Genomic DNA, 24,581 nt, shown 5'->3' with positions numbered 1-24,581 from the left:
ATGCCAGCATGTATTGTGTCGCTTCCCAGATGCGACACAGCGATCAGGCTGAACCGAAACTCCCAAGTAGGTTCAATTGCGACGAAAAGCTTATCCAAGCATCGCGCGAAGAACGAACGTCGGAAACCTGGTTGTCAGAGGAAGGAATCAGAAATGGCTTCGACAAGGAGATTAAAGTGGGGCCGAGCTTGGGCCCCATGAAGTCCTCCAGCTGCACGCACCGTCGCAAGCACGAATACACCACAATCTAACATGAACGCAGTGCATGTCAGAATATTCAACCTGAGTGTAGGATCGTGTTTGGCTCCTTGCGTATTGTGCGTAATGACTTGAATTGGAAAGATAATATTTTCTCATTTCTTCAACCCAAGCTCCATCAACGCCTTCTTACCCTTCGTACCCTCCTCTTCCCACCACAACCCTCTTATCTCCAGCCCAGCCTTTCCAAACAAGTCCTTCCACTGCGCCTCAGTGCGTTCCGAAGAGCCCAAGTTCATCATCTGCCAGTCCATCTTGGCATCGAAGTGCACAACCTCCGTCTCCGTTTCCGGCAGAATGACCTCGTGAATTAACACCACACTATCCTCAGCCATTGAGTTGACAATATTCGTCAGGATGGTAAGTGCTTGCATCTCGGGCCAGTCGTGCAGAAGCATGCGCAGGTAGAAAGCCTTGGCGCCCTTGACAACCGGTGGGAAGGGATCGAAGAAGCTGTGTCCAACCGTTACAACGCCATCGGGCAGACCTTTAGCCTGCGCGATAACGCTCGGAAGATCCAACAGCATGCGTACACCCGGCAAGCCTTCTGCACGCTCGCAGAATTTTACTACTTGATGACCTACGCCGCCACCGACATCGACGAACAGAGGGCGCGAGGGTTCGGTAATGGCGAGGCGCTCCTTGACCGGGTACGATTGCACAAACTTGTTGTGCTCACCTGGCTTTACCAGCGTCATCGTTTCGTTGAATGCGTCGAACATTTTAACGTTCTCCGGCTTGTTCATAAAGTCGAAGTAGGTCTCACCTTTGCAGCCATAGGCGAAGCAGAAGGGGCTGTCGCGCGCGTCTACGGGGTGCTGGTACCCGTTTGCGGCGAAGTAATCTGGGAACTTGACGGCCGAACGGAAGTGGTAGTGGAAGTGGATGATCGCGCTGCGAAGAGGCGCGCCCTTTGCTATGGCACGGCCGAAGGTAGTTGGGGTGTAGCGTTGTGGAGTGTCTGCTGTCGAAGTGAAGACTTCGGGTACGAGCATTTTGAGGATGCGGTCTTGACGGGATCAGTAAGTCAAAGCTTGTGATATTTTGGATGGGAGAAAGCTTACTGATTAACCTGAGGTCTGCTTTGCTCTTCTCTGCCAGCTCGGCGGCGGTGATGGGCCCATTGTTTGCTATGGCGATGTCGACAAGGTTGAGGTCAACAGCCAGTATGGTCACGATTGGATCGTAGATTGCCTGACACGGTTAGCCTTTTCTTAGGGTGTAGTGCATGTATGTGCCGGATGTAGGATGGATATCAACATGGAAAGACGCACGAAGAAATGACGCAGAAACTTGTCCATAGGTGTTTCCAGGGCTTGTGTGAGTTTCTCAGAGGCCTGCAGTAAGGCGAGCCGGTCAGCCTCCTCGAGACCTGCTGGCCCCTTACTAGCAAGAGCGAGGATATCCTGAGCGAGTGTCATGTCCGATGTTGTGTTTATTCTCCTTTGGGGTGGAAGATGGGTAACTTTGGCAGTTTCTTTTAGGCCTGCAGCCGCTTGAAGCAGTACTTATGCCAACGCGCTCGGTATGTATCTTCAACTTGATCGACAGCAAAGAGACAGCTGTTCCAAGTAGACCACGAGTCTATACGGTACGGCCGTAATTGACATGCCCTACAACTTTTACCAGACTTGGACTATCTATCGTAAATCGCGGCGAAAGCAGCCTCGCGCCTAACGTGCTCACACTATGCCAAGTGTACCAATTCATCAAACCTACCGCAATACATGTGCAGATACTGTGCCCATACTCGTCTTGTAATGCACCGATTTTATGAATGCACCGAGTGCGCGAATGTACCGAGAATAGAAATAAGCCGCATGTGACGAATGTACCCAGACCGATACTACTTGTAGGAAAAATGTTTATACAATAGTACTAGATCAGCTCTCCATGCAGACGAAGCGCATGCCGTATGAACTCGAGGATGTTCGCCAGAACACAATGCCATGTTCGAATCATCTTACGGAGAAATTTGAGTCCGCACGTGCCAATAGCCCCACCTGCACCTTCCCGAGGTCCTCTAATCCAAACACACGACAAGTTGATTCTTCATGAAACACCCAGCCTCATGTGTTTACTATTCACGAAATAGACGTAGTAGTTGCTCCCGCAAACGTGGAGTCTGCATTACGCGATAGATGATTGCGAACAATCCTACTTCGGTTCGCAATGTCCGATTTGACCCACCACTTGCTGGCCGCCTCAGGGTCAACACTCATATACGCGTATTCCGCAAAAATGATTGTACGATGTTCGTACCTACGTATAGTATAACAGGCGTGATGTGCAGCTCTTCGATCAACTGAGAAACCGACCATTTACATTCATTTTGTTACGCTCTCTGTTTTTTTCTATCTTCATTGTCACTCGTTTACACCACCGCCATGGTGAACTTCAATTCCATCATCGCATTTTCAGCTTTCGGTCTGGGTGCGCTGGCACACCCAACCATCAAGCACATCGACCGTCGCTTTTGTTCGCTCGAACAGCGCAGCGTCTTCGCCCGGGCGGAAGATCCGACTTCACCCGCACCAATTCCCAAAGCGACGACATGGAACCCGCCTTCCGACATGGTCACCGGTCTAGACCAGGTATGGAAGCAGACCATGAAGGAGAACCCTCAAGGTCTTCAGGACAAGAACTGGATCATTGATCAGATGATGGCCAACAACGGGAGTATCAACTACTGCGTCCGCTGGAACCACTCGGGTAAAAGCACTGCGAGTGCGCGCGCATCCACCGTCAAAGCTTTGCAGCGCTCGATGCAGAAGTGGTTTGACGTACTCGTTGGATTCGAAGGATTCCCGCTTACTGAACTCAATGTTGACGTTGTCGGCTACGCTGTCAAAGACAAGAGCCTCATCGAAGGTGATGTTACTGGGCTAGACATCTACACCACAACCGATGGTGATGGCGTACCCGAGTGCGATACTCGCTGCTATCGCGCCGCTCATTTGGATGGCGACATGAGCCAATGCCCTGGTGGTGAGGCCAGCCGCTACGACATCAGCCTCTGGCTTGATGAGAGTCTCGAGGGCCAGATGGGTGGCTATGGATACAACTGGGGAGAGGAGATTGGTCCGGACTACTTCCTCAACAACATCGACCAGGACAATATTCACATCTTGCTCCACGAGATGGGCCACGGCTTCGGTCTTCTAGGTATGCTGTGTACGTATTCCGTCATGTTCTGTGCTAACTGCGTGTCAGACTTCTACGATTGGGTACCGCAAGGTCAGACCAACTTCATCATGATGGCCGGTAGCGCCATGGAGATCACCGAGTTCGATGCTTGGATGCTGAGGGATTGGTGGAGGAAGTTGAAGGCAGAGCGCAAGTGGTAGGCTACTACGTTCGTGAGATGTCGGTACCCTGCGCATGGATACATGTTTAAACTTCTGCGGTAGGGTGATGACTGTGAGGTCTGGTGAAATGGTTTTGTTTCGTTCTTCTGTACATATGTTATCGGTTTGGTGTGCGAAATAAGTTCTGCTGCTAGTCATGGCCGATCTCGAGAAATCGTTGAATCGGATGATCAAACTAGATGAATTTTTGCAGCGTGCCGATATTTTTGCGTGAAGGCCTCTCCGTCCATCAACCCGTAGACGAAGCAGTCACCTATCAAGCGAAAGCTATCACCCGCTGGCGTATTGTTAGGGTCTGAGACATCTCCATCACCATCTGCAGTGACTACTTCATCTTTCCGGACGATGAACGGCACATTTCCGCCCTTGAAAACATGCACTCTATCGCCCACGACGGTCGTTCTTGGGCCAATGCCCATGTATCCAGATTTGGTAAGGAAAAAACGTCGGGACGCTGTCGCAGTTTTGAGAGCGTGATGTACTCCAGATATGCCTTCATCAAGGTCGCGCTGTGAAAACGAAGCTGTTCGAGAGAACGTGTCTCGTGAGATGCATCGAGACCACATACTCCACGCCCTATAGGACTCGTAATCGTCTTTTGTAGCTCGGCGATAAGAGCTCTTCGTATCGCGAGTATTCGGAGCAGTACCCGTTCGTATCAAATCCCCGACCAATGTCCGCCAAAAGACATCCTGATATAGCTCACCAGTAGGATATGGCTTTGAGTCTTGCAGGAATAGATTAGTGAGCAGCTTCCAGGACTTTATGACGGCGCATGTATCGCTGATCTGTGTATGTCGACTAACCTCACCAATAGTGGACACGTAGTCGATGTACACAGCCTCAAGCTCTAGTGCATTGTTCTCCGGATGGTACCGAACTGGGCCTTCACGGTTACCGCTTGCGTTGTACATGTTCAATGAGCCGACTCTTTCTATTTCGACCGGAAGACATGGTAGCGACCAGTCCATTACCCAAGAAGGAAGACCTTCAAGACGTTTGCGATTCAGGACAGCTTCAAGGTCTCCTGCAAGGACTGAGAGCGATCCTGTTCGTCGTAGGTTGCCCCAAGTCGTTCGAGTGAAGATTTTCGTCGCATCGCTATTGTAATCGGGAATCAAGGCTGGCAAGCCTTGCCAGTCCGTAGTCAATCCGAGGAGAGCAAAAACTTTGTCTCGTTTGTCAGTCGCCTGTAGGGGTCGAAACTTCCAAAGCAGATCCAGCAACGTCGCGTTTTCGGAGCTACTCTCGTGACAACGTCTTGTCTCTTCGATTCGAAGCACGAAGTTGCTGAACTGATCCAGTGTGTCTTGCCCATAGAGCGTCCCAGCCAGATCCAGGCACAAGGTGTGACGCTGCCGGACATAATTAACGGCGGCGCTAGCGAACATTGACCAGGGGGCTGAAAGCATGCCGTAATGTACCGTGGCGTTTCTCGAGAGTACGGTCTCTTGGATGACCCAAATGCGCTGCCACTGCCAGTTCTATTGTCAGTTCAGACCAAATGAAGGCACTGTGGATAATCACCCAAGCCCTGTCCATCAATCTCGCGAGACCGTGCCATACCCTAAGAGACTGTGACCCATGCCAACGGCTGTTTGTCGCAATCAGGCCATGTCTCCTAGGATATTCGATGCGTTCCGATATAGTGGCTTTGTTGCGATCCAGCAACTTGAGTAGAGGGTACGAAATGTCTTCGGCAAAGTCCTGGATTAAACAAAACGCACCAAGAATATCCGGGCCTGTGTTCGCCGCGGTTGTGTCTGCCAATGCGACCAACGGTGCTACATTACATGTGTGCTCAAAATTGAGCATAAACTCCCGGCGCACGTCGCTGTCTCTGGAATCACCTGTCCACGCTATCTCGGAAGCATTGCCTTTCAAAAAGCGGGAGCCAATATCCTCACCGAGCGTTGGTTCGCCAAGCCATATGATCGTCTCGCGACTGTTGCTGTATATATCACCCATTAAGCCAACTTGTTTAGTTCTCTCCGAAGCATCTGCTTGGTTGATACACAGCGCGTCCGCCCAGAGCAGAACCTCATGGTCAGGTTGTCGAAGTTTGCGCAGAGCCGTGGAAAGATTCTCAGAGACAGAAACAAGTTTCCCGTTGCACGTTATCAGAACCTGGCGAGCGACGCCTTCGGAACCCCAAGTGTACGAAATCGCGATATAGCGCCCTCGAACATCGTCAATGGAAGAGGCCTGGAGCTCTGCGTGAATGTCATCTTCCCCGGCGCCAGGGTGAAGGTGTAGCACACGGATTGCACGCGTCGCAGCATCGAGAGGGAGGTAGATTTCTTTCTTAGTCTTCCTGGCGCGTCTTCTGAGCTTTGACGCGATGCGCCGGGCCATGGTGGGTGGAGTGTGGACAGCTGTCATTCAGCTGAGAATGCCCTATGCTTACGCTTCGTGATGGCGCGACTCAGCCACTCACAGAGTGGGCGGCCTAACCGCAAGCTGACGGCCAGCTCCAGAGTCTCGCGATAGACTCCTGGGAACATTGCTGGTTTGATGCGATCGGCACTATTTGGCATCCGATGAACGATAAGGCGACAAGTTCAGTCTCCAGGGCTACGTTGGGATGTCAGCCGTGACGTCACATGCGCACGATCCCGACAGCTTCGGCTCTAATCGCCTGTGGTGCTCGGAATCGACGCGTCCTCATCATTTGCCAAGAACCACAACGACGCATCAAACCTTTGTTCAACCACATCCTTCCCATACTCTCTCTCTACCTGATGAACATTAAATGAAGCTATGAAGCTGTCGCGCAAGCATGCTGGGCGACTCAGCTAGCGCCCGCAAAAGGAGCGTATGACGAGCGATCGCAGCAGCTAGCCCGTGCCTAGCGGTGTAGAAAAAGGTAAGAGAGACGAACGGGTCGCGTCCCGTGGAAGTCTCTAGTGCCAATAATGCTTGATCGGCATGGCTTTGTACCTTGTTTTAGGACTGCTTTAAGGCCGGCGTGCCTGGAACACGTCGGGTGCTGCTCCGTTATCACGATCTCACTCTTCTCTCGATAGCAGGACATGCTATCGACAAACCTCCGTCGAGCTACCGTTGCGCTTCTAGCTTCAATCCGCTTAGTTCATTGCTCCACCAGCAGCGAACATGAACAGTTCAAGGACGTAACATGGGATGACCAGAATTGGGTTATAGCGACACATGCCCTGGATCAAGGCCACTACCAGTCCCGCCTAACGCTTGCAAATGGCTACTTTGGCATCAATGTAGCATCGGCAGGACCTTTTTTCGAAGTGGATGAGCCAGTGGATGGCGACGTTATAAGTGGGTGGCCGCTGTTCAGCAGACGACAAGCTTTCTCGACCATCGCAGGCTTCTGGAATAGTCAGCCACGAACAAACGGAACGAATTACCCCTGGCTGTATCAGTATGGGTGGGAGAGCTTTACTGCTGGCATTCCACATGCTAGTGGTATCGTTGTGGAGGCCAACGGCGAATTTCTGAATGCATCAGTCAACCCCGATCACATTTCCGATTTCGTATCCAGTCTAGATGTAAAAGCTGGAATTGCAAGCTGGCGATACAATTGGCGGCCTGGTGGTTCCGGAGATGGGACAGTTGATGTGGACTATCAGATGTTCGTGCACAAGCTTTATGTCAATAAGGCAGCAGTCAGGCTAAGACTGACTGCAACACGCGACCTCAACGTGACGGTGTACGACGTTCTTGACGGTGACTGTGCTGTTCGCTCAGACTTCGTTGAGAAGAAGTTTGAAGAAGACACGCCTACGATCTGGTCCGCTGTCAGCCCGGGAAACATCACCGACGTAAAGGCTTATGTATATTCGACTCTGAGTGGCAGCGATTGGGTCAATCTTACTGATCGTAGTGAAGTAGCCGGCGGCATCTTCAGTGGCGGCAATGGCTCAACCATTGCGCAGTCTCTCCCGGTCGAGCTGGTCGCCTTTCGCCCCACCGAAATCACCAAGTTCATCGGGGTCGCATCGACAGACGCTTTCCCAGACCCACAGAGCGTAGCACGCGACGCATCTCTATCTGGTGCCGAAGAGGGTTACTACAAGTTGTTGCATTCTCATATTGAAGAGTGGGAGTCCATACTAACACCAGACTCGGTCGATGATTACCACCTACCGAACGGATCTCTCCCGGAAGATCCAGACGTACGGACATTGCATATCATGGCACGAACCAACCCATTCTACTTGTTATCCAACATGGTCGGACCCAATGCTGTAGCTGCAGCCAACAACAATACAAAGCTCGACATTTACAGTATTCCTGTCTGTGGGCTGGGCTCAGACTGCTACGGCGGCATGATATTCTGGGATGCAGATGTATGGATGGCCCCGGGAGTCCAAGTATCGCATCCGCAACACGCTCAGAATGTCATCAAGTACCGCGTAGAACACTTCGATCAAGCGCAACGCAACGTCGAAACTGCGTACCAATCCAGCAAGAACCAGACAGGTAGATTTACACCTGGAGGAGCTGTGTATCCTTGGACGAGCGGGAGATTTGGCAACTGCACAGGCACTGGCGCGTGCTTCGACTACGAGTACCACCTCAACGGCGACATCAGTCTTGCGCTCAATAATCACTTGATCATCACCGGAGATGGAGAATACTTCAACGACACCCTTTTACCGATCTCAAACGCTATTGCGCATTTCTTCGGCCAGTTGCTAGACTTCAACGAGACGTCTGGGGCATACGAGCTCTGGAATGCTACGGACCCCGACGAATACGCCAACCAGGTCAACAACATCGCCTTTACCACTGCACTCATGCAACGTCATTTCCTCGAGACGAACGAGTTTAACAGCTGGTTTGGACGCAGCCCCAATGCTAGCTGGGCAGACAAGGCATCCAATATGCGAATCCCAATCAACGAGGATGCTGGCATCATTGTGGAATACACTGGAATGAATGGATCAGTAGCGGTTAAGCAAGCTGGTAAGTAACATCCATCTCTTCGACAGTTGAGCCACTAATCATGACTTCTATTTAGACGTTGTTTTGGTAGACGACCTACTGCATTACCCGAATCCATACAGCTTAGCCAACCTGGACTACTACGCGGCGAAGCAGTCTCTAGATGGCCCCGCAATGACATACTCTTCGTTTGCCGTTGTCGCAAATGAAGTCTCACCATCTGGCTGCTCGAGCTTCACCTACGACGTTTACTCATCCTCGCCATACGTCCGCGCACCATGGTACCAATACTCAGAACAACTCATTGACAACGTCGACAAGAACGGCGGCACACACCCTGCTTTCCCTTTTCTGACCGGCATGGGAGGAACTAACCGCGTGGGTATTTTCGGATATCTTGGTCTCGGTCTCTACTACGATAGGCTGGATATCGACCCCACGCTGCCGCCGCAGATCCCGTATCTCAACTACCGTACCTTCTACTGGATGGGCCATGGTATCAACGCTACTTCCAACTCGACGCACACGACTTTGACACGTCTGCCACGGGAGAATTATACCCTGCCATCGGCGAACGCGACATACTTTGACAAGCCCATCCCCGTTACGATCGGTACCCGCAGTAACCGCGACAACACAACGTACGAACTTGGCGATGAGCCACTCGTAGTGCGCAACCGACCAATGGGCGAAATATTCACAGTCGGCGGTAACATCCTCCAATGCAAAGCTCTGCTCCCACCATCCCAGGGCAACAAACCTGGCCAGTTTCCTATTGCGGCTATCGACGGTGCCGCAAGTACGAAATGGCAACCCGAACTTGCGAACATCACCAGCTACCTGACCGTAGATCTCGGCGATTCAACGTTCTACCCTATCAACAAGGTCGTAATGGACTGGGGCAACCAGCCACCCTCATACTTCGAAATTTCCTTCTCCAACACCACTTTACCGCCGTTCGAAAGTCAACCCGGCTTAGAACTAGATGAAGATGTGAGAAAGGTAACAGCAGGAGATGTTGAGATCAGTGCGCCTTGGGATCCGGTTACGGCGTATGAGATCAAGACGTACATCGGCAATCAGACGAACGTCACGCTTGAGCAGAGTGTTTGGAGCGGACGGTATGCGCATTTGGGTATTAGCGGGAATCTTTTCGCGGAGAATGCTACGGATGGGGGGACGGTCGCGGAGTGGAGTTTGGTTAGGGAGGGGTTTTGAGTTGCTGGGTTTGAGTTTCGATGAAGCTGTTGTATATGGAGGAATGACCGCAACGTTGGTACTCGTAGATTATAATGATACTCTTGTAATTAGCGGATCTTCAACCTTGTTTCGTAACCACAAAGCTAGTACAATACCCAGCCCCAATCGTCTGGATCTCTCCTGGTATGTTGATTTCATTCCAGAATCCGCTGACCATATCGTTCTTCATCTCAGCCCCAATATTTGAGAGATCGCCACAGTTCCCATGTTTACCCCAACCCCATGATATTAACTTGCCTTCTTTGGTCACAGCGAGGATGTGGTCCGACCCAACAGCGATTTTGTCCAAAAGCGGTAGATTGGGCGGTAGTAGCTTCCACATGTTTTCTTTACCCCATGCGGTAAGCGTTCCGTCGTTGATGAGCACGAAGATGGCGTGCCATGTAGCTCCGATGTCTTTCCAATTCTTGACGTGTTCGGGCATGTTCGAGATGATGTTGAACTTGTCTTTGCCGAGGAGGTGGTGTTTACCCTGGGATGGGTCGCTGACCAGGTATGTGAAGTCCTTGCCACATACCACCTTCTTAGGTCTAAATGGTATACCTTCGATTGGGCTAGGCGCCATGCCTTTGCCGCCCAAAGGTATGGCGCCGTACAGTCCATCCCCAAGCTGACCGAGACGTGCTTTTCCCCAACCGTATACTGAGCCACTTTCCATAATGGCGATGTAATGCCAAGCTCCTGCTGCGAAATCGATCATCCTGCCTCGAAGTAGAAGCAGGCTGGAGCCTTCGCGTGAGCCTAGCTCACCCCAGTTGTTCGAACCGAACATCTTGATATAATTTGTTAAAAGTTCAGAGTCGTGCTCGTCAGGCTCGAGAGGCTCGAGAGGCTCGACAGACTCGACACAAGCTGAGGACTCGCATGTAGCGGCGGTAGAACTGTTATTGTGGGACAACATCTGGAACGGTTCAAGTTGAGGTGTAGGATTTTCCTTCCACAGCTGATCTTTGCGATTACTACCAACACCATAGACCACGCCGCTTTTTGTGCGGAACAGAGTGTGATTGTCGCCGCCTCCGATGTACGATATCTCGTCTAGAGGTATAGGGCAGCAGCCGGTTGTAGGATTGAGGACTGGCGTTGGGGTATCGACTATTTCGGCTGCTGGGAGCCCGAGTTGACCTTCTCCGTTACTTCCGAAAACGTATAGTTTGTGCGATGGATCTGTGGCAAGTGACGGGGCCACATAACAAAAGCAAGTTTTCTGAGAGCATGACATTTTGGTATGGGAGTAGTATGGTAATCAGAAATTCGGTGGGTGTCGCTGAATAGGTTGGCGATGAGAGCGACTGGTGTGCGCGTGAACGAGAAAGGGTGGGTAAGGATGCTTTGCTTGTTTAAAATCCTTCCAGAGCACACGCAATGAAAAGAGCTTTGTAATGTCTACGCTCTTACTTCCTCAACGGACGAATCACAGATATGGTATACAGAACCTCTTTTGAACGCTGCAATGCCTTGTAAATATGTCTGTGCAGATAACCAACCTGCATATGGACGATCTCAGAAGTGAGGCGCGGTACAAACAGCAGGAGGAGTTCCAAAGATACTCTAGATCAAGATCTGAAAATGCTCGTGGCAAGATTGAAGATGCGCGGCTTCTTGAGTTGACGGCGCTAGCCCGCCGCGACGCTAATCGCTTACAGGGATAGCGGGTCCGTGCGCCCACTGAATTTCGACATGCAACATCGTCGGGTAACTTCCACCCATCGACGACAGCCAAACCGACCACGCCCACCCGTACTAACCGCACGCACATTCCACAGTCGCCCAACATGGCCTCCCAGAGCGTGCAATGCTTCGGCAAGAAGAAGACCGCGACTGGTACGCAAAGCCCGCCGCCCGACACCCCAGAGCAAGAAGAACAAGGCTAACAATACCGCCCACAGCTGTCGCCCACTGCAAGGTACACACGCAATGCCACGATCGAACGCGCAACCGAACAGCATACTTACGATGAAATTCTAGGCCGGAAAGGGTCTCGTCAAGGTTAACGGAAAGCCTCTTTCCCTCGTCCAGCCCGAGATCTTGCGATTCAAGGTCTACGAGCCCATCCTCATCCTCGGTGTTGACAAGTTCGGTACGCACACACGAAACCCCAGGGAGGAAGCTGCGAAGGAATCACGGGCAAAATACTAACAACTTGGGCAGCCGACGTCGACATCCGCGTCCGCGTCTCCGGTGGTGGTCACACCTCGCAAGTCTACGCCATCCGCCAAGCCATCGCCAAATCCATCATCGCCTACTACCAAAAGTACGTCGACGAGCACTCGAAGAACCAGCTCAAGCAGGCCCTGATCCAGTACGACCGCACACTGCTCGTTGCCGACAACAGGCGGTGCGAGCCCAAGAAGTTCGGTGGTCCAGGTGCGCGCGCCAGGTACCAGAAGTCTTACCGTTAAGCGGTATCACTTTTGGGCTTGGAGAGGAGAAAGATGGAGCGGTGTATGGGGGAGCATGGAGCGGTGTTCATCCTGGGCTTTTACATGGGGTCTTCTACTGTCTACTATCTATCTCCTTAAGGACGAGGTTACGTGACATGGCGCGCAACGGCTGCCTGGTACGATCCCCCGGCTTGTGACGATACAAAATGAATACATTGGTTGCAAGAACATGGACAACGGCGTGTCGAGTGTGGATGGTCATGAGATTCTCAGTGAAGCAGGATAAATGAATGCCAATCGACTCTTCCCCAGACGAACTACTTAGGCACCGAAGTGGTACACGCCAAGCAAGCGCACAGCTGTCAAAGACGTTTTATGAAGAGGGCAATGGACTCAATTAACGGTCTAACATTCACCATCTCCAACACCAACGCTTTCATGCATTAACACACATACGCACACACACACTAACACAAGTTATCCAGCAGCCAACCACTTCGCCTTCTCGTCCTTCCAGGTACGTCCCTGGAGGTCAAGACTGTTGTTGGTATAGCCATAGATTTTGAGAGGCGAAGGCTTCTAACCATCGCTACCGCTGCTCCTAAACGCCGCACACAACGCGGCATACTGGTGTGTGAGATCGAGGACGTGCTGGGGTAGCGAGGTACCCTGGATGATGCTGCGGATCTTGACGGCGCCTTCTTCTTCGATAAGTTTGCGGATTGTGTAGAGGAGGGAGGGTGAGAACTGGTGTTTTGTTAGTTTCGCCATATTGTCGAAGAGGTGAAGGTAGACTTACCTCGGAGTACCATCGGTACTGCCAAGTGACCAGTCTGATCAACGCAGCTGTAACGTCCCTGACTTGTTTCCTCTCCTCGCCTAGTTTCAGGACGCCTCTCATGGCTTTTGGTGAGAACTTAATTTGCAGGCAGTTCTCGTATGCTTCCACTGCCTCCTCTGTGTGATGCAGTCTCTCGGCGAGTTCACCTAGGATCTCCCACTCCTCACTGCTCTTCTTGTATAGAAGTTGCTGTTGCCTGTACTGCGCCATCTCAGTTCGCCATATCGTGTATACTCGCAGATCCTCGTACAGGACCATGAAGAGGTTGTCGAGCCAGCGTTCGCAGAGGCGCTTGTTCTGGAAGTGTGTGTAGTTTGGTTGCGAGGGGTTGCCGTTGTTCGCGGCGTCGTGTGCGTGAGGGTCTTCACTGCCGGCTTTCACAACTTCAGAGGCGACAGTGTGCATTGGCTTCTCGAGATCGTTGACTGCCTCGGTGGCCGCAGACGATGATTCGCCGTTCGTGTTGGATATCTCAGCGGAGGAGCGCTCCTCGACCTCGCCATGGTCACCATTTGTTTGCTGGGCGTGTGTGTTTGGAGAAGGAGAACGGAGCGCTGTTGTGCTGGCGCTGCGAGAATGCGGTTGCTGTGCGGTCTTTTCATGGCGGTATTCCTCCTCCATGACGAAGACTTGGCTTCGTATCTTGAGTAATTGATCCCAGCCTATCTTCTTTGTAATCTCGGTCAGCAGAATGTATGCTTTGAGGAAGGTACCCTTGAAACCCGCAGCGTGCAGCTTCCTCAGAGTTGGGTGCACAAGCTCCATATCGTCGATGTTGGAATCTTCAATCTCGTCGCACATGGCTTCTGGCATGACAGGCAGAAAGACTCGCTGTGGCTCGGGCATCCGTGGTGCGTCCTTGTCCTGGTAGGTGAACATGGGACATGAGTTGAGAGTCAACAATGCCATGTCCCACTGCTCGAGGCTGACGTATATCTCTGCTAAGCGCGCCCATGTGCCAAACTCACTAGGTGCAGACACAACGCTCCTCTTAGCAATCTCAAGCGCCAGGTCGCCGCGGCCCTTCTTGTTGCAGAACTCGGCTTGGCAGTCGAGCAGAGAGTAATCCATGGGCAACTCTTGGATGGCCTCGTGTAGCAGTTGGACTGCCTGCACCTCCTCATCTGCCTCGATGTATACCCGCGCCAGTAGGGAAGAGATCTCCGGATCGCGAGTTCGCAATTTCTCGAACAGATTGATGCCTGAAGTATATCTACCGGTGGTATGAATGTAGTCGAGAAGACCCGTAGTCAAGTGGTTCGAGACGAGATTTGGGACTTGGATCTCGGGATCAGATCCTAATTGCCAGCCTGAATTGCGTTAGCGGAGATATCATCATGCGAGCGAATATCATACCGTTGAAGAACAGGCGCTCTGCTGCATCCAGAAACTTGTGCTCGCTCTCGGTACTTGTGATGGGATTGAATCTCCGCACACCAACGATCTTCTTGATCGTGTCGCCGGAGCCATCGTCGGCATAAGAATATGCGCGCAGTACGCTACACAGGTAGGTCTCTAGCCAGAGTTCGTCGGTGGCTACTCGTTTGTCGCCGCGCTCATCGATGCAGTAGCTCTCCACAGTGCCAGGGATGTAGACCTGCACGCGCATGTCCAGCCGTGAGAAGGCATTGTAGCAGCTGCTCGGTCAGCAATTGCCAGCGCCGCAAGGAGACATTCCCCTACCAATACAGCCCAGAGACGACCTTGTTTTGCTTATCGTGCGCAGAGTATGTGAGGGTGTTGATGTAGGCTGCCAAGCTGGCAGACGAGGAAGCGTCTACGCCGGATACGTGGTGGTAGACGCCAATCTAATCACATGTCAAATTGGGTTCGCGGCCACTGTGCGGTCGAAGGTACTACGGACCTGTTTTGTCGCATTCTTGATGGGCTGCTTTATCAGGTGGACCAGATCTGGCGGGCCCAGCTCTCGTAGGGTCTGCAGAGATTCCGAGCGCGCTTCGATTGCGGAGTGTAGCTCGTCCTCGTAGATTCTAGAGCCGTGTTAGAAGAGATTACAGCAGAAATGCGCCATGATGATGTGTTGTGACTCGAAAATAGCAGCAAGGATGCAGGTGGGCGCATATGTAAAACATGTGTAGATTGAAAGCTAGTAGGTTGCGCGTACTCGGGAACAGCTGGCGATGTGACCATGGCTTCAATTGGCGCCGCAAATGCGGGGGGACGATGGCGGTGAAGAGGATGCTATGGCGGGGGCGGGTTGCTGGCGGAGGGGCTTGGTATACACTTCACAGCCCGGGCGGATGTTTGTCAGGGTTTCGGTGTCCTTGCTGAGTATGGAGGGCAGGCACGGTAGCTCATCGCGGAGGACCGCAGCTGCCAAGACGGGGCATCCCTGCGCTCCATCATTCACTGTCGCGTCGCGTCACACCGAGGCCTCACGACGTGTCATAGGCCACAGCCCAGTCGCATCCCACCTTCTTTGTCCACACCATCGTCGCGCCTTCCATGGTTGCCTGCTGCTCAGGGTCTGTACCACCAATGCTGTGAAACGTCTCTCATTCGCCTGTCGGCCTTTCCCAACTGCCTACAACCACGCACCTCTCGCATCATGGTAAGTACAACCCCGGCATTCTCAACCATGCCCGCTCACATATCGCAGTCGAAAGCCTCTACATGGCATCCCTACAACGTCGAGCTTCCCGAGGAGACGGCCGAAGAAGAAGTCGACGATACCCAGGAGATCCAGATCGAAGAGGCGCTGAAACTGTACCAAACCGCCCTCAACTACCACTCCAAAGGCCCTCCATCGTTCGACAAGACCGCCGCAGCTTACAAAGCTCTCTTCGAATCAGAGATTTTCAAATACGCCGAATCTCTCTCCGAATACCAGCGACATGAGGTCTTTGGCGAAGACCTGGTGTTCGACACCATATTAGAGGATGACTACGAGGCGGGCCCCGTCCAGTCTACAGGCGCTGCCGACAGCGCCCCCAACACACTCCAGCAAATACTGCACCTGTCATACAAGAACCATGGCCAGTTTCTGCTTGAGGCGATGCAGCATTGGATCGCTACCAGTGGCGTGTCACCGCAGATGGAGGCATGGAACAACACACGTGGCGCCCTAAATTACTTTGCCGAGGCTTTGGACAAGGAAGACACCGATCTGGATCTCTGGCTGCGTGCGGCATCTGTCGCGGCTATGCTGGGCAGCAAGCGCCTTACTCGCTACTGTCTGGAGGCAGTCTTGGATGGAAACGACGAGCAGTGGGAGAGCCTGCTACGACTTCCTGGGTTGGAGGAAGGTTTTGCCGGACAACAATTGCGCGAGCTTGTAGGACGTCTGGAGGATAATGTCTCACTGAGCCAGGCGCCACTATCCTCCATCAAGCGCAAGAAGCTTTCCGAAACGCTGAAGAGACGCCTAAATCCATTTCCGTTCGCGCCCCTCCCAGCCGATGTCGCCCTCGCCGAAAGCCTACACAACATCAAGGTAGCACCGGAGAGCGTGACCCTCACTCCGACCAAGTGGGACTGGGCAGGAGTGGGTGATATCATCGTACGGCAGTTCCTCTCTGAGCAACAGGGCATGACGCCTAACGTGCCTTCTGGTTCCAACATAGTCTTCAGCATACCACCCGAGAGTGAGACTCCTGAGCGCATCGAGTCTGAACCACCCGCACCAGTACAGGAAGCCTTGATGCCCGCCCCTGCGCCCGCTCCGACCCCGTCGCCACAGACCGAAGAATCCAACACTGCAGCGACCGAGGCGGAGAACGTACCAGAGAAGGATGGCGAAGACACTATAATGGAAGAGCAGGAGGCCGAGGGCGAGGTCAAGAATGAGGAGGCTGCAACTGTTGGCCCTTCCAATGTTGCACCAGTCCCGTCGCGCAAACGATCGACAGACTCTGCTGGTCTACCCGAAACCGCAGAGGGTGGAAGGTCACGCAGTAAACGCATTCGGGGTCGAGAGTCAATTCTTGAACCGACAATTGGCAATGCAGCTCAAGAGGCTAGTAAACAGCTTGACACACAACTTGAACCATACACATACGCAGATTCATGCCTCTATGAAATCCTCAAGGATATGTATGCGAAGCTCGGTGTCGAGGGAATGAAGGACCCCGATGAGCTGCGTAAGCTGGTCATGGCGCTCCCTGACGCGACTGCTACAGATCCCATTGATAAGGCCGCTTGCGATTTCTTCACGGGATTACGAAGCGGGCACGTCAAAACTGCACAAATCCTTCTCAGTTCCGAGTCTTTTGATCTCCTCGGTGCGACTAGGGAACACGGACTCAATGCATTTCTGGGGTTTTCCAAATCAAGTTCGAGTCAGGCCTCCAATAAACCTTTGCTGGAAAACCAAGGCTTGAACGCATTCGCAAGGTCTGTCAACAACGGTTGGCTTTCGATTGAAGAAGTCGCATTCGGCTGGATCGAATCTCTGTTTACTCCAGGTTACTGCTCAACAACAGGAACTCAGCCGAGTGATCAGTCAAGCTACCTGCAGTTTAGATGGGCGGAGGATCTCAAGCGCAATGTTGTACAAGTCATTGTTCGTATTGACGAGTTCATATACGAGCGCATGGCTGAACGCGTTGACAGCCTCAATCGGCGGATACTGGACGCTACACATCGGTCTCAGGCATATGAGCTCTCTGCCTTCGACAAGGCGCAGATAGAGATAGTGGAGGCCTTGTTCGAGCTGCATCTCGATGTCTACTCTCTTATCAAACATCCGCAAAGTGTAGTAGACGCCAGCACCCAAATCCTCCAGAGTGACCGTCTAGAAAGATGGGCTTTGCTCGCGCGGGAGGTTTTACAACTTCGATCGGACTGCAAACGAGGTCAAGGCATTGATGATTTGGGTTTGCGCCATATCTGGGCGACAGTCTTTCAAATGAGCGTCAACGACGAGGTTTTGCCGGAACATGTATTGTCTGCCATGGCACAGTTGAAAGATATGTTTGAGCCTCTGGGCGATCACACGATTCAGATACAGAACAACGCCGTCATGCCGGAACTTTCAGTCGCCGCTATTGATCAAGAACTCGTGCGCATTAGTATGAAGGACTTCTTCCTCAAAGTCTTTGACCAAGAGGAACAGGACCCAGTAACGGTTATCGAAAGCCTGGAGCCGATACTGGAGCTTGCGAACACAAACGACCCTAGTACCTCCCCGAAGCCGGACGGCTTGGAACATGACGGCGTTGATGCACACAGTTCGCCTACTGTAAGCACTGGCTCAGAACAGCAGCTCGATCGCGCCTCGCCCGTTCTGGAAATGCGGAAGTTCCTCGACTCTGCGAATGTCAATGTCCGACTCTCCCTCTGGAACAGGTTGCGCGTCGCATACGAAGCCATTGACTATTCTTCAAAGGTCTTGTCATGCTTCCTTAGAAGTATTGAGGCCCTTGTGGAAGATCTCAGATCTACAAATTTCCAGGAACTTCCATTGCTAGACCGTCAACACAAGCTCCTAACCCGATACCGGGTTATCGATGACATGGTCGTCAAGATAATCCGCATCATCCGAGATGACAAAGCGCCATTCGCCTGCATCTCATATGAGCATGTCCAATCGTCCATGTCTGCTATCGCAGAATTGCTGCATATCATCTCAGCAGCAGACATGCTCCGAGATCTGATTCGTGTCAATCACATCACCGTACCTCGAGTAGAATCTCAGCCCAATGCGGCGTTCGCCAATATGATGTCAAGACTCGACGACATACACCTACGACTCTGGATCCTGCAGTACCATCTGTTCAAAGACGGCATGTCCCAAGATTCAGAGGCTTTCCCTACTCCTTCTGACGATTTGTTCGATTTCATCCGCCATGTGCATCATGCGACTGGTGTACGTGGCTTCTGTCACCTTTCTAATCGTCAATTCTTAAGGCTCGCAAAGGACGAGCTACTTCGCATGGATGATATCGTTGATGGTCCCAGCCACGCCACCGAGCTTTGCCAGGTACTACACGATATGTATGGATTAAAGCTTTTCGTCGAGCCTTTGGACTGTCAGAGCTTTCAAACTACGCCAGACGTCCTTGATAAGAAGACTGCCTTCAGCATCTTACCTTTCGCAATGTCGCAAGCTGCTAAAGTCGATCTCAAGGACCTACCGAAGACCGAGCTCAAAGGTACCATCGAGAAAGTACATGCTGCTCTTGGTCGGCCTAAACAGAACGAGGATATCACCTTTAACCGCAAAGTCATTTCCACTTACTTCAAATCACCCGTCAATCCAGTGGCACTGTTTGGGTGTCTGAAAGGTGTTGGTTCGCTCGCCACGAAACACATTCCTGCTGACGAAGCTGTGGCTGCATCGAAGGGCTGGTACTATATGATGGGAAACATCGCGCTGAGCAAATTCCGATCGCAGAAACGGATGACTCAGGGACCGACAGAAGACCTTAACTATGCCCAGGCATTCTTTGTGCAGGACTTGGAGCACTCCATCGAACGGTGGGAGACCTGGTATCGGCTTGCCCAAGCCAACGACACGCAGCTTGAAGAGGCTGTATCTTGGAACGCCGATAAGATGAACAGCAATAGTGCCGAAGTGGTTAATTTCCAGCGAGCTGCTATCAATTGCTACATTATGGCCGTAGCCTGCGCTACCCGCGATGCTAACATCACGCCGATCGATCAAACTAAGATTGCACAGATGTACACAGAGTTTGGAAACCGCATGTACGCCTCATCCAGGGAACCGTTTGGTATGGAGGCATTCCAGATCCGGGAAAGTGAAAAACGATTCTGCAACCTACAAACGAACGCATCCCTATACAAAGAGGTCGTATTTGCCCCACTCCATGCCTACACTGCTTGGAAATTCGCAAGCACTCTCTACAAGAGAGCCATCAAAGGCAATCCGAACAAGTGGTGGAACCACTTCATGCTTGGAAAGTGTGGTTGGAAGATGTGGGCAGCAAATGATGGTGCGACGCAATATGCCAAATCAATAGGTGCACCACTACCCCTTCCGCGCGGTCCTTCCTGGGAGTCAGTCGTGGACGCATTCATCAGCGCCATCGAAACATTGCCAGGAAAGAAGGGGCGCAGCGGCGAGCCAGTCCTTGAGCCGCATTACAAGCTCGTTTCCGTCACACACAAACTATTCCTGCGAGGAGCCATCGACCACGAGAAAGGGGCGGAGATCCTCGCGAACACTTCCTACGCGCAGAACGTCAAAGCTCCGGAGAACAACGGTGACTGGCAGCGATACGTACTCGCGGTGTTGAAAGCATTGCGAGCGGCCGACAAGTCAAGTTGGCACCATCGCATCATATCTCGTGTGGCCCATACCCTCTATGACAACGGCAGAGATCCAGTATCGGCCAATGAGGCTAAACATGAGCTTACGCAGCAAATGTTTACCAAGACCATGGCTGTACAGGTTTGGAAACCTGAGAATGAGCGACCCGGCCGACATTTTGTCTACACTACACGGTATACCAAGTTCTTTATTGAACTATTGGATCTCACTGGAGACAAGACTAACTTCGAGGCGCTTGCTAAGCGTGTACGACGCAAGCAGACTGACTTCTTCGAACACCAGAAATTGTGGCAAGACTTATGTCTGCGCTATATCAAAATGCTGCGAAAGATTGGCAACGTACTTGAGGGACAAGAAGACTCTGCTTTCAAGTCTGTCAACCACGATGAGTTTAACACGCTGGCTCTTCGTTTGGAAGCGTGGTGTCAGAACCCAGAGACCCAACATCCCGTGCTGGATGTTCTCCGTGATGCTATCGAACTCAAGCGTCTAAATAATGGCATGATGAAGCCCCTTCTCATCGACGACCTGATTGGCGACGCATACGCAATGCTGTACACTTCGATCGGACCATCGCTACCGCCGTTGCAATCGGAGCAACAACCACAGCAGCCCTTGCAGCCTGCACAGCCTCGACCATCGCCTTTCGGTGTACCCGCAACAGCTGCAGGTGCTGTACCTATCTCCTCGTTGATGCAGGTTCAAGTTGATGGACCTGCTGACGGAAGTTCTGGTACGCCATTTAACATGTATCACCCCAACCAGCTTCAGCCGCAGCACCCGCCGTCAATGCCGCAAATGCCCTCGCAGCCTGAGCAACCCGCAAAACCAAGAGCCAAGGCAGTGGGTCGTAGGGAGATCGCTCGCCGAGCCGAAGCTTGTGTACAAAAGATCGCAGGTACGGCGGCTCAGCCAACATCGATGCCAATCCGATCGCCTCCGCCCAGCGAAGCAGCGCTTCCCTCCATCGTCGGACAAGCCGCCTCACCCGAAGCCGTCGCGCAACCAGCACCTGGACCAGGCACATCCACCGAACATCTACACCCTTCCTTCGACAAAAGCGGTACAGCGACCGCATCTGCCAGTATAAATAACGACGAGCCCGAACGCAGCGCACCCGCTTCCATCCACGACGACGCAGACGACGAGAGCGAGCTTAGCGAGCTAGACGAAGAAGAGGTGGAAGAGATTCATCAGGAAGTTCAGAACGATAATCTGCGTAGATCGGTATCTATTGCAGGCAAACCTCTCTTTCCTAATCTGGCGGCTAATCGAGTTAGTCCCGAAGGAAAAAGGAATGAGGCGGCTGCTGGAGATGATGCGGCGGATGATGATGGCGATGTTATTCACGTTATGTCGAGGAAGGAGGATGGCGATGTTATACATCTTAGTGCTAAGAAGGATGAGGATGCGATGGATGTTGATGGTGAGAAGAAGTAAGCGGTTTATGCGTTTGGTTCAACGGCGCATAGGAGGATGTTTTTGCTGGGTTGTGTACTACTACAGAATAAGTGTGTCTCCTGGCGTTGCTATGAAGGACCGTCGACGGTGGGATCGGGATATGTTTGTTTCTAGATACCCATCATATAGGGCTGTATATACAACATGTATGACAAGCGCTTGAAGTAACATTATCCGTAGGTCTCTCCTTCCTCTGCCCGACGTCATTCTTGTTATTCACTTTCCTCATCCTCAGCTGGGGTCATCATTGGCTCAGACATCACGCCTCCACAGTTCTTTCCCTTTTGCGACCGCAGTGCATTGGTTAGGCAGCAAACACGGGCAAGCTAGAGTCGTGTATATTGAGGGTTATTTGCTCTGTTCGTAAATCACCATCGCTCATTCCAAGGTATACAATCTTACGCGCCAACCCCAGACACGAACGAAAGATGAAGTTCCGCATCCCTCCTTCCAGCTCCAACCGTCCCTCAAAAGACGAGAGCGCCGGTACCTCGTTCGAGAACCCGCTAGTTGACTTCCGCGCCCAACTCGACTTGACCGCCACGCGCTACTACGCTTTGGATCCGACCAACGGTATCATAAAAACTACCTTGGCAGGCATAGCTGAGTATCACGCGAAAGGTTTTGCTATGCTTAACAGTTACGGTTTGCGCTTGGACGTCTTTTCCAGAAGTGGTCGCAGCGCAGTCGGTTTTGTTGTCAATCAAGCCCAGGGAGGCAAAAAGGTTTTGTCGCGCCTGAATGACCGGGAGTGGGAGTTCATCGATGTGAAGACTGCCTTGGTGGAGGCGGCCACCGACGACACTATTCATTATGGTAAGTTCGCGGAATCTACTGATGTCCTACATGGTTGCTGATCATGTGTAAAAGACGTTCAGATAAAGTACTTCAAGCGCCGCATCCAACCTGAGCAGGTTGAAGGTAGGTTATCTCTGCCATGAGTTTGAACGCATATACTGATAGTTCCCACTCAGATGATGACCTTGAGGGCTTATTTGATTGGCTTTCCGATGATGAGGAAGCCGCTCCGGCTTCGGGATCTGGAATCGCTACTTCCTAGACTGAAATCTTTCATCTTGGTAGGCTATGATTGAGTTCAGCCTCGATGTATTTTCGATCACGACTGGAGCACTGGATTCAGAGGGTGTTTGTTTCTAGATACCAATCATATATGGCTGCACACACAAGGTGTAAATCAACGTTCGAGTCTGCCGAGTGCGATCGGTGAATAGCGTTGAAATGGCGGAAGGCGCGTACGCCGAAGTTGATGTCCCCGATACTTGACGGCATCACAGTCCTGCTTCTCTTCGCGTTCCTTATTCTCTCTTTGGGTATCGCGCCTCCCTCGGCAAGTCACGGGCTCACTCGATCCACGAACGCGATTGCTCGTTTCCATAGCGTTTGACGTTGATTTGCCTGCCGCCTAGCAATCTGAATGTCTTCCGTCCACAACACACGACCGCAAGCAGCAAACTCAATCGCTCGTTCAGGCTATAAGATCCCTCCTTTCCCACGCTGTTTCGAGCACACAATAGGATCGCTGGATCCCCTGAATACCCCACCGACAATGCACTCCTTCACCGTGACCGATGCGCTCTCACTTTCGCGGTGAGGGACGATGATCGAAGGTCACCTGGACTCCGAGTAAAGGTCAAGGTGACCGCTGAGGAGAACCGCCTTGGTTGTATAAGTAGGTGGTTTCGAGCGGGTTTGTGGTTCCTTCTTTCTATACACCACTGCTACAAGAAGAGATATCACTGCAGTACACTTCAACTCCTAGTAAGTTTCCTTGAAGATACTGGCTATGTTTACTCTTCTAACCATGTCACAGAAGCTATATATACCACAATCAAACTCTCCACCTCAAAGAAGATATGTCCGCCGCCGCTGGATCCTCTCCACCTCCTCCGCCCCCTAGCGGCAATTCCAACAAGAACACTGGCCATGGATCTTCTTCCTACCCCAACCTCAAGATCCCTCTCTCAGGAGACGGGAGCACTCCCCAGAAGGCTGCTTGGGCAGGTATCATGTTTCAACCACCTGGTATCACCAAGAACTACGTCGTCGACGGCGTTGGCCTCTTCCCTCGATACCGTCGTACCCGCGTCGAGGAAGCGCGTGAATATGCTCGACTGTCGTATACAATCCTCGATGGGGAGACCTACGAGGTTATCCCCGAGTCTCATATCCCTCCGGGTCCCATTGGCAACCCCTCTATGCCGGCCGCTGCGGGTATCGTAGCTCAGATGCAGGACATTGCGGCTCACGAGAACGCACTTGCGACGGGTTCGGGGGCAGCAACTGATGCTTACAACGCGCTTCAAGTTCACCGTGAGTCTAATGTATCCTCCTCGCACGATTATGGCTGACACTGTGTAGACGGTGACGCGTTTGTAGACGACAACGACAACACCGGCAACTCATCGGAAGACGCTGCCGGTAAGTCAGTTCAGTGTTATATCAGACGAATTTGTACTAATCGTTTGTCAGAATCCTCTTCAGACACGTCTGGCGACCGCTCGGCTGGTGCCTCTTCTACAGAGTGAGACCTGGCTGTCGGATTTGTGCTTTCACTTCGGAGCGAGATTGCGCGCGCTGGGTAAATTCGACTGGAAAGAGTGGGCAAGTAGATGCAACAGAGTTTATCTTGTTAGTCATGGCGTTAGTAGATACCCCTTGGATAGAAGAGAATAACATATGAGATATAAAGTCGAACTCCGTCTTCACACTGCATTTGAATGAGACTACCGCTCGCGGAAAGACTACATGATACCTCCGGGTTTCCTCTCAAGAAATCTAACCAACATGTGGGGCGCTACCAAGAGAAGATAGACGAT

At 52.1% G+C, this 24,581-nt stretch overlaps 9 protein-coding genes across 9 annotated transcripts; 6 read left to right on the top strand and 3 right to left on the bottom strand.

The window, feature by feature from the left end:
• Window positions 1-353: 353 nt before the first annotated feature.
• J4E88_001752 (uncharacterized protein) lies at window positions 354-1,679 on the bottom strand (the record flags this gene model as incomplete). The annotated part of the gene is made up of 3 exons (XM_049395421.1): window positions 354-1,267; window positions 1,323-1,452; window positions 1,533-1,679. The coding sequence occupies 3 exons, from the start codon at window positions 1,677-1,679 to the stop codon at window positions 354-356; spliced, it is 1,191 nt and encodes a 396-aa protein (XP_049259285.1).
• A 966-nt stretch (window positions 1,680-2,645) lies between these two features.
• On the top strand, window positions 2,646-3,605 carry J4E88_001751 (uncharacterized protein; the record flags this gene model as incomplete). The annotated part of the gene is made up of 2 exons (XM_049395420.1): window positions 2,646-3,423; window positions 3,472-3,605. The coding sequence occupies 2 exons, from the start codon at window positions 2,646-2,648 to the stop codon at window positions 3,603-3,605; spliced, it is 912 nt and encodes a 303-aa protein (XP_049259284.1).
• A 3,053-nt stretch (window positions 3,606-6,658) lies between these two features.
• J4E88_001750 (uncharacterized protein) lies at window positions 6,659-9,764 on the top strand (the record flags this gene model as incomplete). Its single annotated transcript, XM_049395419.1, has 2 exons — window positions 6,659-8,567; window positions 8,623-9,764. 2 exons carry the CDS (start codon window positions 6,659-6,661, stop codon window positions 9,762-9,764), a joined length of 3,051 nt encoding a protein of 1,016 aa, XP_049259283.1.
• A 100-nt stretch (window positions 9,765-9,864) lies between these two features.
• On the bottom strand, window positions 9,865-10,578 carry J4E88_001749 (uncharacterized protein; the record flags this gene model as incomplete). Its single annotated transcript, XM_049395418.1, has 1 exon — window positions 9,865-10,578. The coding sequence occupies one exon, from the start codon at window positions 10,576-10,578 to the stop codon at window positions 9,865-9,867; it is 714 nt and encodes a 237-aa protein (XP_049259282.1).
• Window positions 10,579-11,581: 1,003 nt separating this feature from the next.
• J4E88_001748 (uncharacterized protein) lies at window positions 11,582-12,208 on the top strand (the record flags this gene model as incomplete). Its single annotated transcript, XM_049395417.1, has 4 exons — window positions 11,582-11,630; window positions 11,696-11,712; window positions 11,775-11,886; window positions 11,958-12,208. The coding sequence occupies 4 exons, from the start codon at window positions 11,582-11,584 to the stop codon at window positions 12,206-12,208; spliced, it is 429 nt and encodes a 142-aa protein (XP_049259281.1).
• A 561-nt stretch (window positions 12,209-12,769) lies between these two features.
• Window positions 12,770-15,182, bottom strand: J4E88_001747 (uncharacterized protein; the record flags this gene model as incomplete). The annotated part of the gene is made up of 6 exons (XM_049395416.1): window positions 12,770-12,937; window positions 12,990-14,341; window positions 14,388-14,668; window positions 14,715-14,839; window positions 14,896-15,022; window positions 15,157-15,182. 6 exons carry the CDS (start codon window positions 15,180-15,182, stop codon window positions 12,770-12,772), a joined length of 2,079 nt encoding a protein of 692 aa, XP_049259280.1.
• A 448-nt stretch (window positions 15,183-15,630) lies between these two features.
• Window positions 15,631-21,723, top strand: J4E88_001746 (uncharacterized protein; the record flags this gene model as incomplete). The annotated part of the gene is made up of 1 exon (XM_049395415.1): window positions 15,631-21,723. The coding sequence occupies one exon, from the start codon at window positions 15,631-15,633 to the stop codon at window positions 21,721-21,723; it is 6,093 nt and encodes a 2,030-aa protein (XP_049259279.1).
• A 449-nt stretch (window positions 21,724-22,172) lies between these two features.
• On the top strand, window positions 22,173-22,804 carry J4E88_001745 (uncharacterized protein; the record flags this gene model as incomplete). Its single annotated transcript, XM_049395414.1, has 3 exons — window positions 22,173-22,560; window positions 22,615-22,665; window positions 22,719-22,804. The coding sequence occupies 3 exons, from the start codon at window positions 22,173-22,175 to the stop codon at window positions 22,802-22,804; spliced, it is 525 nt and encodes a 174-aa protein (XP_049259278.1).
• Window positions 22,805-23,618: 814 nt separating this feature from the next.
• Window positions 23,619-24,290, top strand: J4E88_001744 (uncharacterized protein; the record flags this gene model as incomplete). The annotated part of the gene is made up of 3 exons (XM_049395413.1): window positions 23,619-24,075; window positions 24,124-24,183; window positions 24,235-24,290. 3 exons carry the CDS (start codon window positions 23,619-23,621, stop codon window positions 24,288-24,290), a joined length of 573 nt encoding a protein of 190 aa, XP_049259277.1.
• Window positions 24,291-24,581: the final 291 nt, after the last annotated feature.

Source organism: Alternaria novae-zelandiae, assembly GCF_023758075.1.
Source record: "Alternaria novae-zelandiae strain BMP 2774 chromosome Unknown scaffold_2, whole genome shotgun sequence".
Taxonomy (NCBI): domain Eukaryota; kingdom Fungi; phylum Ascomycota; class Dothideomycetes; order Pleosporales; family Pleosporaceae; genus Alternaria; species Alternaria novae-zelandiae.
This window is presented reverse-complemented; position numbering and strand designations above follow the sequence as displayed.